This window comes from Electrophorus electricus, chromosome 19 (assembly GCF_041902795.1).
Source record: "Electrophorus electricus isolate QZ-2024a chromosome 19, ASM4190279v1, whole genome shotgun sequence".
NCBI lineage: Eukaryota > Metazoa > Chordata > Actinopteri > Gymnotiformes > Gymnotidae > Electrophorus > Electrophorus electricus.
In genome coordinates, this window is record NC_137515.1 from 7,132,174 (window position 1) to 7,147,676 (window position 15,503).

General features: G+C 43.5%; 2 protein-coding genes across 14 annotated transcripts in view; one reads left to right on the plus strand and one right to left on the minus strand.

Moving 5' to 3' along the window:
* Positions 1-104: 104 nt before the first annotated feature.
* On the minus strand, positions 105-8,438 carry cdc37l1 (cell division cycle 37-like 1). 5 transcript variants are annotated; one of them, XM_081702060.1, is made up of 9 exons: positions 8,222-8,438; positions 6,378-6,665; positions 6,007-6,097; positions 5,601-5,716; positions 5,309-5,431; positions 4,134-4,307; positions 3,950-4,027; positions 3,274-3,345; positions 105-590 (listed from the first exon to the last, which is right to left on the minus strand). In XM_081702060.1, the coding sequence occupies exons 2-9, from the start codon at positions 6,648-6,650 to the stop codon at positions 474-476; spliced, it is 1,044 nt and encodes a 347-aa protein (XP_081558186.1). In that variant the 5' UTR covers positions 6,651-6,665; positions 8,222-8,438; the 3' UTR covers positions 105-473. The 5 variants fall into 5 exon arrangements, with proteins under 5 accessions (XP_081558186.1, XP_081558185.1, XP_081558184.1 ...); XM_081702059.1 differs by having other exon boundaries at positions 6,378-6,587; positions 8,056-8,438; XM_081702058.1 differs by having other exon boundaries at positions 8,056-8,437.
* A 718-nt stretch (positions 8,439-9,156) lies between these two features.
* The window catches only part of exd3 (exonuclease 3'-5' domain containing 3), a 35,086-nt gene continuing 28,739 nt past the window's right edge, over positions 9,157-15,503 (plus strand). For 8 of the 9 annotated variants that reach the window (XR_014118607.1, XM_081702089.1, XM_035535436.2 and 5 more), the window contains exons 1-3: positions 9,157-9,307; positions 12,051-12,113; positions 14,599-14,663. Coding sequence is in view for 8 of the 9 variants with exons in the window: in XM_081702089.1 (XP_081558215.1) it covers positions 12,089-12,113; positions 14,599-14,663 (90 nt within the window). In the remaining variant the exon portion in view is untranslated. Of the gene's footprint in view, positions 9,308-9,371; positions 9,465-12,050; positions 12,114-14,598; positions 14,664-15,503 lie in introns of those variants that run through there. The other variant, XM_081702090.1, reaches the window with a different exon arrangement.

Sequence of the window (15,503 nt, forward strand, 5' to 3'; positions counted from 1 at the left end):
GATGGAGAGCGACACACACAAAGGCCCCCCCCCCCCGCTTGTAGTTCTGTTGTAATCATAAGAGAAATGTAACCCAAAGTATACAAAAAAAACCAAAACCCAAAACAAAACACCCTGCCTTTATTTTTATATACTTTAATCTTAATCAAATATAAAGTGCAGCACGCATTCAGCCATTGATACAAAACTAAAAAGCCCCAAGTTTGTGAGCGCAGCCCCTTTCCTCAGACGTCTACTGCCGTGTTTTCTTTGAACGTAAACTTCCGAAGTGAGAAAGCGAGGCCGTGCTCCTGCGTTTGAGTCTCTAGGAGGCCGCTGATCTACAAGGCCCACTGGGTGGAAGCGGGTGTGCTAGACGGCTGCCGTCTGTCGCAGTTCTGAGATCAGTGGCGTGTAAGCCGAAGCCCCAGCGGGGGCGGTGGTGGGAGTGGGTTGCCTGCGCTAGGACGTCCCCGACACCCTCACCTCCTGCCCTAGGACATCTCCATCATCTTCAGCTCCTCCGTTTCCCAGTCATCCTCCTTTGGGCCTCTTCCTGGGGTCGCGCACAGCCCCGCCTCCAAGCACCGCTTTATATGATACTCCGCCACCTGGTGGGAGGAGAGAGAGAGCGACACACTGACAGGTCAAAGAGAAATGTGGACGCGTGAGCATTAGAGCGTCCGTTATCCCTTTTCTACGAGCGAGGACCGGGTTCCGCGTCGCACTTCTGAGAACCTTAGTGCTATTCAGAGAAGCGGCCTGCATTTGCACCCATTTTTACTGGACCCAAGGATGCATCATCAATGGAGGGTGTGGTGCAACACACAATGGAAGTAAACAGTGGTAAGATGGTGGAGTGCAATTACCTGCAAGAATTTGTGCTGTTATAGATGTTTGTTTTAATCCACAAAGCAAGCAGGGCTCAACTATTGGTGTGAAGACAGGCGGCAATAATAATAATAATAATAATAATATGAAAAGTAATTAAACTTTATTTATATAGCAACTTTCTAAGGCAAAGCTACAGCGTGTGGTCACAGTAAAATAATTAAAACAAAACTTGAAATGAAGGATAAAAAAAAACAAAACACCCCAGTACAGACAACCACAGTACCCATGATCACAACTTGGAAAAGCTAAAGACTAAAAAAGGGTCTTGCAGCAATTTTTAAAAGAAGAAGGGGACTCAGTCTAATATCAAGGGGAAGACTGTGCGCAGCTGAACTGTGGAACAGTCTTCCCTTCACTTCGGTTTAGTCCTAAACAACAAGGAGCCCTTTATTAGAAGGTCTCAGTGACATGGTCACTAATGTATTCACTAACGTATTCAGGCACATCACCATGTAAAGCCCTGCAAGTAAGCACCAATACTTAGCTTAACCAGGCTGATGGTTTCCTTACGATTAGTTTGCATACAAGGGCTGATGGGCTGCGTTTTGAACCAACTGCGATTGCTCTGTGATTAAGGCAAGTATACAAAGCATTAGAGTAGTCCAAAAAAAATGAGACATGCATGAATAACTCTCTAGGTGCTGGAAAGACCAAATCCATCTGATCTTTGCAATATGTCTTAGTTGGAAGAAACAGACAAGTGTCTTAATATGCACTGAAAATTGTAAATTACACTCAAAAACACCTACATTTCTAAGAAAAGTATTAACGTATATCTAAAGTGAGCTACGAGTCACCTCCAAATCCCTAGGCATGTCATCAAGACCAATAACCAGGACATTTATCTAGAGACAATTACAGTCATTAATAGCATCAGTGCACTCCATTAGATTAGCTACTCTACTGAAGCCATTACGATTGATGGAAAGATACAGCCGCATATCATCTGCATCAAGATGATAAGAAATATTGAAATGCCTAATTAAACTCCAAGAGGAAGCATGCTGGCAGATGAGGAGCGACAGATTCTAACATCATAGGGATTAGAGGAAGGCTCCAAGCGCTGCACAAACTTTTAACTCATCCAGAGTGATTGAGGTAAACTGATTCAGAGTATCAACATTAAGGCCAATAGGAGAAACCTTCACGCATGAGGAGGGAGATAGGATATTATCTCTAATAGTCATAATATTGTCCATAAAATACTTTAAAAATTAATCCCTGTGTTAGAACCATGAGCGTTTACCACCATTGAGAAGAGAATCAATAGAGGAAAACAAAAACCTTGGCAAAACCGAACGTCATTAATGGCTGATGTGGACGGAGATGCAGGGTCAGTTTTCAGAGTTGTGGTAGCTGAATTCATTGCCCCAGTCATCTGCTTTGCTGGTCTGTTACCCACCACGCCATCGATCACAATGTAACGCGCTGGCAAATGAATCTGTCCGGCTCCAGCATAACGCTTTCCTCTAAAACTTGATGCCCCTGCATGTCTTCATGACTCGCACTGAAGAATCTACTATTCTTTTGTTCCAGCTGGAAAAAAAAAACCTTTGGGGTTCTGGAAACTCTTGATTTTGGTGGGAATGTGCCAAACAATTCGAAATTAAAGGTGCAAACCAGAACGGAACTTGCTCCTGATTGGTGGAAAAGAACTAAAAGTGTCAAAGTGTGCATGCACACGGTGGAAGCAGAGGGCTGAGCACAGGAAGCAGTGCTACACCTACAGAGTTACTGCTCTATGCAAGCAGACCGGGGGCGATCTGCTTGCTTTCCTGCCCACATCTCTGAAGGTCCTGGCTCAACGTGCCATCTGTGAGGGGTGGGCTTGGGCTTACCTCTCAAAATACTTCCTTCCCGTACACAGTTATCAGGCAGTAATTTTCAGGGGCAAATAGGTGTGAGATTTGTATGTTGGTGTGTAGGTGAGAGACAGAATACTCTCTCCTTCCTGTTCAGGGCAACAAGCTGGAACCTTGTAACGGTTAAATAACTGAATTTTTCAACTGAAGAATGACCACATACCGTACTTACACCACGTGTAGCACATGATCCCAACATGCATAACACATGATCCAAAGCAATATACAAAAACATGCAGGTGGCAAACCCATTAATACATGCGCAGATGAGCTCAGAATAGAAGGATTCTACTTGCAGGAAAGCTAATGCTTTCCTTAGCAATTCAATCTTACACACACGGTTATACAGACAAATGTTACTATATATAAAACTAAGTAACGTTTCCACTTTTTTAGTCAGCTATAACTGGTCCGAATAGAATGCCAAGGTTGCCAGGTGACGCTATGTCATGCTAACTGTTTTGTGAATTCACCGTGTTTAATTCCTTTAACAGAGGGAGGTCACTATCAGAGCAATCCTGTGTAGCATTGTGCGTACCTGTGGATTCATGGTGCTAAGAACATTCTGGAGAATGTGCATGTCTTGTGACTGGATACAGGCCTTTAGCTCCTGAAAGGTAAAAAGTTTAAAAGCAAATACAATTAGCCAAGATTAGGTCGGATTAGTATTATCGTCACTGTTGTCATTATTATTTCTTGATTTTTTTTACAATACTTAACCTGACCAGTATTTCACAATAATCATGAACTGTCATCTTTAGAGCACCCATTTCCAGCACTCTGTGTGTGAGATATAAGATAGCAGGGGGGATCCGCATCCACGTCTGGGACTCTTATGGGAATATCAGACATGCTCGGAATTGCTCTGCTAGTTTCTTCTTGCCGCCTGTAGTGTATACGCTACACAGAACAGCCAGGCAATGAGCTCTCTGCTCCAAACCACCACAGTCGTGATCATGACAAGGTTTAACTTCTCAGGATGGGACACACTCCAGTTCTCCAGACATCTCAGGATGGGACACACTCCAGTTCTTTGTTGTTTTTTTTCCTCTTAAGTCTTTTTTTTTTTGCATTGAAACTTAATCCCTGTCATTTACCTCCAACTCTCCCAGCTCCGGTTTATTGGTTTAAACAACTGAACTATCAGGATGGAAATGGCGCCACAAGATGTGCAAGGTTCTCCTGCAGAAGCTGCAAATGCTTTTAACTTTTACCAAAACAGCAAATCCAATCAGCAACAGGTGTTTTAATGCGGCCGACAGCATCCACATCACTGGTGGTTGATCATAGATCTGTTGACCAATCAGGTAACATGTCAAGCAAATGGTTAACTGGATCGTCTTCTGAGCTCCCCTACACCTGTGTCCCTGGCCAGAATGTTTGTAGAGGGCCGCTTACGGGAGGCAGGGACTCCAAGACTTCTCTGGGGTCAAGACGACAGCTGGGGAGCGTGTCCTTTTGCTCCGGCCCTTTGGGACGGTCCCGGTTAGACTTCACGGCGTACTCCCTCACTCTGTGCTTGAAGGCCTCGAGCTCTGTTTGAAAGACGTCCAGATAACCCTCCTGCCCTGCCTTAAAGAAGTGGGTCAAATAAGGATCCGTGTCAGAACCCTGAGTCTGGCGTAACAGCACGGTATGTGGGGGGTGTCTTAACATTATACCACTACAACCAGGTTAACTGCAGTCATCAGATTTGTTAAGTCAAGTACCCTTACACCTATGTAATCCATGGCATTTTTCTAAATAATGAATCTTTTATGATCTGTCCCATTTATGGAGATTTACAAAACATCTGTTTACTGCAAAGATCAAATAAGTACTCAAAAAACCCTATCGAAAACATAGCTTAAGCATACATCAACAGCATTTAGCTGACACTTTTATCCAATCCAACTTAGTTGTGACCGAACACAACTTGAGCAATTGAGGGTTAAGGGCCTTGATCAAGGGTCCAACAGTGGCGTCGTGGTGGTGGTGCTTGAACTGGCAACCTTCTGATTGCAACCAAGGTTGCAATATAATATGTTAAATATACAGTAGTGCCTTAAATATACAGTGCAATACATTTACATCCACTGTATATCTTCACCTTAAATATACAGTACAAATGAAAGCTCACAAAACTGTCACCAAAATAGACATACAGAAGAAGCTATAATGTGTCCTATTCCCAAAACACACACATTGTACTCTTACCTTTACACCTTTAATCTGATCTCTGTTATCAAAGTACATTGTTCTTTCTTATACAGCATACAAGACCTTTTTCTGGTATAGAAAACAAAATCACCATTTCCTTAGTACTGGATATCTAGTTCTGTTGCTATGCCATCTTGTGGTCAACTAGCCTCATTACATCGCAACGCTTTGGGGCTATATTACTAGTGCACCAATCTTTGAGTGCTTAGTCTCCAGCTGCTTTTCAGATAAATCGGGGATAGCTTATTGCTTGGTGGATCTACTCACTGATCTACCAGAGGTTGGCACTCAGGCCCTGGTAAACCTTCAGGAAAAAGGGTAGCATAATACAAAGCAGCGACGTGTTCTAGCTGCTTCTTTGGCCCTTTGCCTACTTTGGCTTTCTGGAAGAACTGGCGGAAGCAGCCGCGCGGGTCTTGCTGTGTGTTGCGGGCCATCTCCAGGATAAACTGCATGGCAACTGCCTGGTGTGCCACCTGCTCCATTAGTGCCCCTTTCTGAGAGAGAGAGAGAGAGAGAGAGAGAGAGAGAGAGAGAAAGAAAACGCATATCTGTCATGGAAATGTTTATCATCTTTTTATTCTGATTCAAACTATTTTCTCAGTCCACTGTGACCTTTCATAAGCAAACCATCCAAGAGAACAAGTGACAGAAACACAGTCTCACATTTTCAGCGTAGAGACGAAAGCACCATAAGATTAGGTAGTTGGCCGTTTCCTCCCGGATGATGTGGGGGAACTGGGCCAGAAAATGTTGACTGTCATCCCACCTGTGCAGCATGCCTGCCACATGAAGAACCAGAGAACACAGCAGCTAGTCAGAAGCTTAACTCAAGGGTTAACACACACAGCCCTGTTAGACATGAACATAGTACAGGGAGCTACAAAAAAAAAGAAAAGGACAGAAATAGCCGTCATGGTCATCGGAAATCATAGGTCTTGTGGCGTGGCCTTTCTGCTCCAGGACAGTGGAAAGGCTGCAAGAACGTTAAATAGAGGATTGTGAGAAGACTTTCATCAACTCTTAAAGCCTCGTCCAAGGTGAACCTGACACACCAAATGACATTGCTCACCAAAATGTTTCAGGTGTTGCTCATGCCTCTGTACAAATGGTAAACTGTTGTCGGAATCCGCTTCACTCGGCAGAGGATCATTTATAATACTCTAGAAAGCAAAAACAAAATTTGAGCACCCCAAATAGTATATGTGATGCAACAGCAAAACATATCATGAAGTTAAATTTCTTCAAACTGGAGGAATTAAGGATTTAGCAAAAACAATTATCCAATTAACCTCCTGTTAGTTTTTCCTGTTACCATCCTAATTAATTTGACTGTGGGGTAAGTCACTGAGAAAATGCTTAAGCCTCTCCTTCAACTCTCCAGTATCCAAAACGTTCAATGAAATGCGTGTAAGGAGACAGCTGGACACTGCAGCAGCGTACCCTATCGAACCCGCCGCGGTCCACCTCCGGGCCGAGCACGGGGCTGCAGCGGGGGTCAGCCTCCACCCCCAGCATGCTCTCCTTCAGCCTCCACTCTTGCTCGGCCTGGGAGATGTGGGCAGAGGAGGCGAGTGCTCGGGCGTGGGCCTGCTCCGCCGACTCACTGCTGTGCAGCTCCAGACCGCCCAGCTGGTCCTGCGCCTCCACCAGCTGCCAGTGAGACACGATGGAGGCCTTCACATACTGCTGTTGGCTCTCACACAGAGACACCATGTTCTCCACACTGGCCTGCACAATGATATACATACAGAGGGGGGGGGGGCAATATGTACCCCTAATTTGAAATATGAATAATATAAATATGAATGATTAATCTGCCTGATAGTTTTAACTATTATATGACGCATCTAAAAGAAGTTAGTGTTGAGATTAAAAATGAGTATGTTGTATGAAACATGTTCGTGTTGAACCCACTGGAGGGTTTAAATTAACTTTATTTAAATTAACTATATTTACAGATGTCATTCCTGCTCCAGCACTCAAAGTCCTCCAAGAATGTGGTAGGATTGTCAATTATTGAATAACCAGAGAAGAATGAACATGGCCTAAAGTATCATTAGAATTACATTATAAAATGCACTATGACAGTATAACTCGGATTACCTCCCATACTCAAACTGTGATGTTATATGGCAAAAATAGAATATGACATTATAGGCTATTTAAGTATGACACACAGTTGAGACACTGCTGGCAGTGAATTTAATCTGGGAAATGTTGTACACAGACACAACAACAAACGCCACTGTTGCTAGACACAAGCCATGTCCAGTTAACGATGCACACATGGCTGTCGCTCACTGCACCTTGATCGGCTACAGGAAAGTGTCTGTCAGTTACCGCAGATCCGGATGGAAAACGATGTCGCATTTAACAGCAGTTAGCAAGTCAATGACATCATGTCAAATGTCCCGCAATCTGCGTCTTGCTGTAACTAAGAGGCAGGCTATAGACGCTTTTCCACTGATTAGTCCCACTGCTCGGAGCGTTATCACAGTTACTCGGTGCGTTTGCACGATTATGTTCACTTGCAAACCAACGTTAAGGTATCTTCATTCTCAGTGCCTAGACATGGGTGAAGCTCCATACACCTAGCCAGCTCCCTCACAAAGCTGACAATACGCTCTTCTTGGACATGAGTTAAGCGCTTTGATACGCAGTCCTAAAGTAACAAATGACTGCGCAATATCTCCTTTTTATCTCCTCTGTGTGATTTAGCGTTAGCTCGGTAATTTACACTGTACAGTAGTATAAGCTATAACATCCCATAGAGTTGGCTATGCGAGAGTAAACGGCGATAAGTAACTTTGCAGTAATATAGCTAATTATTTTGCTATCTATGCTATCCACATCTCCCTCTCTCTCTCTCAATTCTAAACAAGAATTAGCAAACTATTCAGCATGTTACTGGCTGGGGTGGTTAACTTTTTAGTTAGCTAACGTTAGTCAGCTAACCCTAAACAGATAATTAACCCTAGCTATCTTATGTAACCCACATGTTAGCTAGGTTAGCTAGCGCAGTTTATCATTACTTGTGAGTTTTGGTCCCATCAACATAAATAACGTTCGGTCTTAAAATTGAGATGCAAAGTTCATGACTAGATTGCTAAGACGATACCTGGGGAACTTCTGAGTGCGAAGCGAGATTTGGGTTGCCAGTCGTACGGCTCTGCTCGTCGGGGAACATAAACCACTCCATCGGACTGCTGTTTAAGCCCAAATCCAACAGTCTAAACGTCTTGTTGTGGTGTTTGTAAATACTATGAGCATATGAGAACGGCTACCTCGGAAAGGAAGCAAAGACCGCCATCTGGGCTTCACAAAATTAGCAGTATTTCGTTACTTATTTACTTGCTTGCTTGCTTACTTACTTACTTACCTACTTAGCTAATTAGCAAGTAAACAAGCAAGTCAGTAAGTTAGTAGCTGGCTAACCAGCTAAGCTAAGATAGCTTCCTCGCGATTTCAATTGCGACTTCGTTGTCGTGAGTCACGTGATAGTCAGACTAGGCTATGGCTGTTATTCTGTCAGAACAGGTTATGATAGTCACTGTTATTTTGACAGAATAGTTTATGGTGGTCACTGTTATTTTGATATAACAGGTTATGATAGCCACTGTTATTCTGACAGAATAAGTTATGGTGGTCACTGTTATTTTGACATAACAGTTTATGGTGGTCACTGTTATTTTGATATAACAGGTTATGATAGCCACTGTTATTCTGACAGAATAAGTTATGGTGGTCACTGTTATTTTGACATAACAGTTTATGGTGGTCACTGTTATTTTGTTATTTTGACATAACAGGTCATGATGGTCAGTTATTTTTGATATTTTGACATAACAGGTTATGATAGTCACTGTTATTCTGACAGAATAGTTTATGGTGGTCACTGTTATTTTGACATAACAGGTTATGGTGGCCACTGTTATTCTGACAGAATAGGTTATGGTGGTCACTATTACATTAACGGAATAGTTTATGATGGACTGTTATTTGTATGGTTATTTAATCAAACCTTGCATACACTGCTGCATTTAAAGCCACAGAGATACTATAAAAATAAAGAAAACTTAAGTGAACTCATCAATCACTCAATTCTACCGCCAATAGATGGTTAATTATATGAGATAGTAAAAATAATAAAATAGACAGCTTATTATATTATTGTAATAAATACCATATTGTGTTCACATAGAGTCTGCTAACCTACACAGGGCCGGGGGAGATTTTGTAAACACAAAAAGTGCATACCAGTCTGCGTCACTTTATCAAATGTCCGTGAGATACGCCTAGTGTTTGTATTTGGTTCCGCCAGGAAGCATAATTCACTCACGCTATCTAACGCTACCTTGTTTGACGCCTAAGTAAGTTGCATTTTGCAGATGTTAGTTGAGTGAAACAAAAAGAACATTTAAAAACTGCTAACATGAACGTTTGATTGTCCTTATGCATTATAGCAGCTGTTAAATTAATTTTCTAAATGTTACCACGTCACTACTTGATTTACTACTTGGACGCTGGGTAAGCTAAGCTAGCTAGGTTAGCTTATCTAGTTGACTAGCAAATTTGAAGTATATTTGAAAGCAGGCATGCGTGCTGAAGTACTAAGAACACAGCGAATAATTTGCATTTCTGTTCAAACAAGGGGGTAATTGGGTCTATTATAAATGTTTCTATAGTAAAGTACTTTTTGTTTAAAATGTCAGTCAGGTACCTAGCTAACTCCTATGAAGAATATGTGAGATGACTAACCTAGCTTGGTAGGTCGTTAGCCTTATGTTTATATTTTAATCGCCGTTGTCTTGGGTTTATATCGATATCGCAAGTTAAAGCAGATGAGATGTTATTGGCTAGCTATTGTGATCAAATATCAGTGTAGCTATAATTCATGTTCAAATGTAAACCGCTGTTATTCGTATAGCACTGCTTGTTCTTGTCCCAGTTAACTAGGTAGGACAGCTAATCGCAAAACGTCCACCGGGTTTGCGGGCGGTAGTAGTAGTTACCTACCTAGACAACAGGTGACTAACAGAACTGTCACGAATCTCATGTGTTAGTGTGTCAGCTAATAGCTACACTGTTTTATACCGTGTTAAATAACTTTAATACCAAAGGGCCTGCCAAAGGCTGGTTACCAGATATTCAGTTCTAATGCACAATACAAAGCCCCTATAAAATTCTTGCTTTATATAGAAGCCCCTATAAAACTCTTACTCTATAGGGAGGCCTCTATAAAACTCGGTTCGTCCAAGTGTAGCAAAACCTTAAAATATAATCATTTAAACTGGCAGGTAGGCATTTAATTAGAAGAGAATTTAGAAGACAGAATACATGTATGTTCGGAGCAACACGTGTACCGCTCAGGTGTCACTCGGCTTTGGCGCGTGCTGACCCTTCCATGACTCTCGTATGTGCACGTGCGACCATTGTCGTTTTAATTATGCATATTCAAGTGGCACAAACCTAAATAAACTAAATAAAAAATAAGTGTACATTAACCGCGCGTACATTCATCAGCGTTAAACCACCAAAAACGGGATTGTTGATTCCATGCGCTCTGTTTCGTCTTCCTCTCATTTTATGTTGCGTCGCGTCCACATTTGCCAATTCTGTAGTATTATTACATTTGACGTTCGTATATTGATTTATGTTATTTGTGAATTGATTATCGTGGAAAGCATGAAGCCTGACAAGACAGCTGAGGTTGCAAGTTTTTCAAGAAGTCCAAGCTGGATACTCTTTTTCTATTAGTGAGGATGTGCGGTTCCATACTAAAATATCTATACTTCCGATCCACACATGTCTTTAAAGCATAGATTCTGGCACAAGATATCGATTTTATTTATTTATTTATTTATTTATCGACCTGAAACCGATTTACTAAAACATCTGAAAATCAGCCACACAGTAAAACATTAGGAGCTAGAGCAGAGATGGTTAGAGGGGAATGCAAACAGATCCTCCAGTTTAGGTGCTGCTTAGGTCATTTTCAAACATTAGTCCAAGTGGGAATTTGTTTTGCGGTGTATTGATATGATCATCTGACCCGTTGCTCTGCTGTTCAGTATGTGTCGGCCTCTTTTGGCCAGGTGGTGGCAGTAGAACCTTATAGCTGGGAGGTTGTCGTAGGTGCAGTGGGTTTTGAGATCGGCGCTAGGACCCCTCCCCCAAGGGAGTGCCGAGAGAAACAGTCCAGACTCCAGACCCAAAAAAACATCCTCAACCTCAAAGCTCACTACTCAGCCAGCTGGCTGCCTGCCCTCGCCTGGACTGCGGTTCCCACAGGGAGAGAGAGGGAGAGAGGGAGAGAGGGAGGGAGGGGGGATGGAGAGAGAGAGAGAAGGATTGAGTGAGTGAGAGAGGTTCTGTGCATTTGTGTGAGAAAAAGATATATACATGTGGGTGCCAGTGCATGTTTGAGTTTTTACACCTCGAGCGTTTGCTCACATGTTGCTCATCTTGGTACATGATGAGTCAGCTATTCATGGCGTTGATGTGATTTTGCCTGCTTGACATTGAACTATCACATATCAAAGTTAAGGAGCTCTGTAAAACAGTGGGTTTGGGGTGCTGAAATATCAGAAAGTGTTATGCAGAGACAAACCCAGAGTGAAATATATTTCCCCTTTGTCAGCGAGAATGTTTTTGTCTTGAGAAGGATTGCAGTGGAGCGAGTGAGCTCAGGGCTCTACTCGCTGCTGCGTTCTGCGGCTGAGTGCGATGGTTATTAGGAACAGATGCCAAAAGTGAATATTTTGAGCACAGAAAATCGTGGAATGGAAATAAGATTGGCGCTCTGAGTTTTACGGTTTTGGGTCATTTGTCACATACTGCTGAAGTGTCAACACCTGTTCACTGCCTGCTTCCCAGGATTGGTCTCTAGTGGCGTAGGGGAAGAAGAGTTCTTCATATGGTCGAATTTTATTCCAAAATCAGTGCTAAGTGATGATAAGAAATTTAAAATGAACAGCTCATTGAATTTTGTGTAGTATTGGCCATGATTCATGCTGTAGTGCTTCACTCTGTGCATGTTGACTTCAAAAAAAGCCCACAATAGCTTGGGACACATTTGCAGCACACACACTTACAATCTCTTTTCTTTTAAAGGACAGTGAGCGTGAGTGGAGCGTCACCTCCTGGTGAAAATGAGCCAGGATGCACGATCAGAGGGTAAGATCCAACTGCCCACTTCTGGACTGAACCCTTTAACTCAGTCATAGCCTTTATCATTTACTGCTTGCTTGTACAGTGCTTACTGCTTGCTTGTACAGTCTGGTCCTGAATTTCGTGTTCCCACGTAGTTGATTAAATGGTTAACGTACCTGGTTGGGCACTTTTTCATCACACCTGATTCCTAGAAAATGGGAGGGTGGAATACTTGGAGGATCTGAACACAACTGCATTAGAGTCTCAGTTCTACTTTAACCTGTAGGAATTGGAACTTGAGGATTAAGATCTGAACACCACCGATGTGGATGTGGAGGGTTTATTGCTTGCTTGTTCTTTACTAATTTGGTCCATGAATAATAGCTTATTGTTGCACAGGTGAACTGAAGCCATTTAAATTGGTTGGCTGTAACAAGCTTATATTTTATTGCCTAATGTTGGACACTGAAAATAATCGAAATGTTATACATGGGGAAGTTTAGCCTAAACGTTGTTTAGGTCATTGTGTTATTATGGGTGAATTAACAATAGGCCTATAGAGGATGGTATGGATGTCTTCTAAGTGCACCCACCTCCCCCCAGTAACTCTCCCTTCACATTAAATAACTGCATAACCTACATTCCACTGTCTCCTTCCATCTCACTTTCCCCTCTTTGTGTGTGTGTGTGCGTGTGTGTGTGTGCGCACATCCGGGGGGGATTGGGGGGCATGTGCCTGTGTGTGTGTGTGTACGTGAAAGAATGGGCCATAGTTAAGGACAAAGAAGAGAATGTTAAGTGTGTATTGCTTCACCATCTACTCTGTCACATAGGCAGCGGGAAAGTGTAATGGGAAAAGTCTGGGCAGCCCAGCTGAAGCAGCCTGGCTGTGCATGCTGGTCTGGACAAGGATGTTGAACAGGTCCCGCTCAGGAAATGCACCAATTGCAGCATGTGTCTGTGCGGGCTCTGCGAAGAAATGCACTGTGCCGTTTCATCCCAACTGTGATTTGTCATGCGCATTTGAACATCGTGGTGTGGTTTGGGAGATTATCTTGTTTCTGGAAGCTTTCTGTAGTGACATGCATAACTGCAGGTTGGAATGTTTAGTCATATGTAACTGTGCACGCTTGCACAACTCCATGTTTTTAGGGGTCAGTTTGATGAAATGTCATTGGATGACACACACAGGTTCATACAACATCCACACGCATGCCCTGAACTCTAAATTGGAGATTTTTAAATAGGTGTTAATTATATTTTACCGAGTTCATTGTTGAAAATTGTTCTATTTATGGAGGTTATGGAAGTTAGTGGGGGGGGGGGTTGTGATGTGCTTTATCAGCAATGTTCAGTACTGTCTCAGCAATGTTCAGTACTTTCCCAGTAATGGTCAGTACTGTCTGCTGGCTGGTGTCGGGCAGCCCTGCAGCGTGACTGGTTGCGCAGGCTGGCGTGTGGACAGAGACAAGCCCTCTGCTGCGCTTTCCCAGGGCACCGCTAAGGAAGGCGGGATGTTTTACACCGCAGCCTCAGCGTTGCCCTTTCCAGAGGAAATCCGAGACAAACGCAGACAGGGGCGAGGTGGAGCGGCGTTGGGGAGGTGGTGGGGCTTGGCAAGAAGGGGAGGGGGGGTGTAGGGATGGAGAGAGAGAGAGAGGGAGAGAGAGAGAGGTGTGGGCCACACAGCATGAGCAGAGCAGTTGCTTTCAGTGCAGCTCAAAGGAACATATACTTCCCCTCTGCTTGGCCATTGTTAATGGCCTTTTCGGAGCCCCTCCTCCTCCTTGAGAAAATGTCTCATCTTCTCACAGCATTGTGGCCTGAAATCATTCCCAAAAACACAAAGGACCAGCACCTCTGCAGGAACAATGGCCACCTCTGCTTGTGTCTCCCTTTTACGCATATTAAATGGTAATTTCGTGACCCTCTTTTCTGCAATTCAGATGCGGTGTGAAGTTTCCACACACAGCAGTGTTTAGGGTGGGGGGCCCAAGGGGGGGGCGGAGAAATCAAAGGTTGAAACTTTGTTCTTAAACAGTGTCCCGGAGTTCAAAGGAAACGAACACCATGCTTAGCAAGCTACTTTTCTCTTCACATTATCACATTATCTTCAAAAAATTATGCTTTTAAACCGTATTCTCCAGTTACAAAGAAAGTAGCATATTTTGAATCATAATGGAGAAGTTTTCTAGTTGAGCCATTTTTCGCAGTTCAACAGAAGGACGACGTTAACAAAACGCTCCGCTCAACCAACACAGGCGAGGAGCAGGAAAAGCACAAATAGGAAGGAACAGAGTGACATAAGTGATTTATGACAAAGAGACAAAGCAGGAAGATGAGAATAGCGAGGTGTGTGTGTGCGCGCGTGCGCGCATGTGACTGCACGTGTCTGTGCGTATGCATGTGCATGCGCATGCTAGGTAACAGGTGGGGGGGAGAGGTGAGAGGATAACCCTGTGTGTGTGTGTGTGTGTGTGTGTGTGTGTGTGTGTGTGTGTGTGTCCAGGTGTTGACCCCGGTGTCCTGCGAGACCAGCTCTTTGACTTGTGGAGCAAGAAAGAGCTGCAGGCGGTAAGACGCTGCTGTAATTACACTCTCAAAGTGTGAAAAGGAAGGTCCATAATTTTAAACTTCAAAGTCATTCTCAAAGGGATCGTGATGTGTTCTGAATGCCTGGAACATTCCAGGTCTGCTTTCAAAGAGGGAAGCTTATCTGATGTTTGTTAGTTTCAAGGAATGCAAGTGGGCCTTAGATATAACAAAACCACATGTTTAACATTGCATCCATCCCCTTACTTCATGCCCGCGCCCCCTGTGGGCAGCACAAGGTAATGCACCCATCCTTCCAGCCTGCCCCATCCAAACTGCCAATTAGACTGGTGTGTCCCCCCCCCCCCCCAGTTTAGAGTGTACAGGAGCTCCACCGATGTCACAGACTTTGACAGCTTTCAGTCGATCAGACCACTAAGTAATCAGAATATTGAGGGCACGTTGAACACCATGTGCTGGTGGCCAGTAGCTCACTCAAAAATCAAACACTGGGAAGACTTCAGGAGCGTTTTCATAGTTCTCTGCCTAGAGACAGCCAAAATGAGAAAGAAGAAGAACAGCTCCAGACTATGGTGCAGACCCCATCACCGTGCTTAAGGGATTTTGCATATGACTACTTGCACTCAAACGGCAGCCAGGAATGTCTGAGGAAGAGATTGCACGATGCATACGGAATGCCTCCAACCCCAAACTCGCCAGTGGTCTGTGTGGAATAGTGGTCACTGTTGAGCAACTGGTGAAAACAGGTTCCTTTATAGAGGGAAAAAAAACTGGAGGCGTTCCACACACTACTGGGCTCTTGTACAACAATCCAGCACCACCGATCACGCTTCCAGGAAAATGTAGAAAACGACTCGAGCC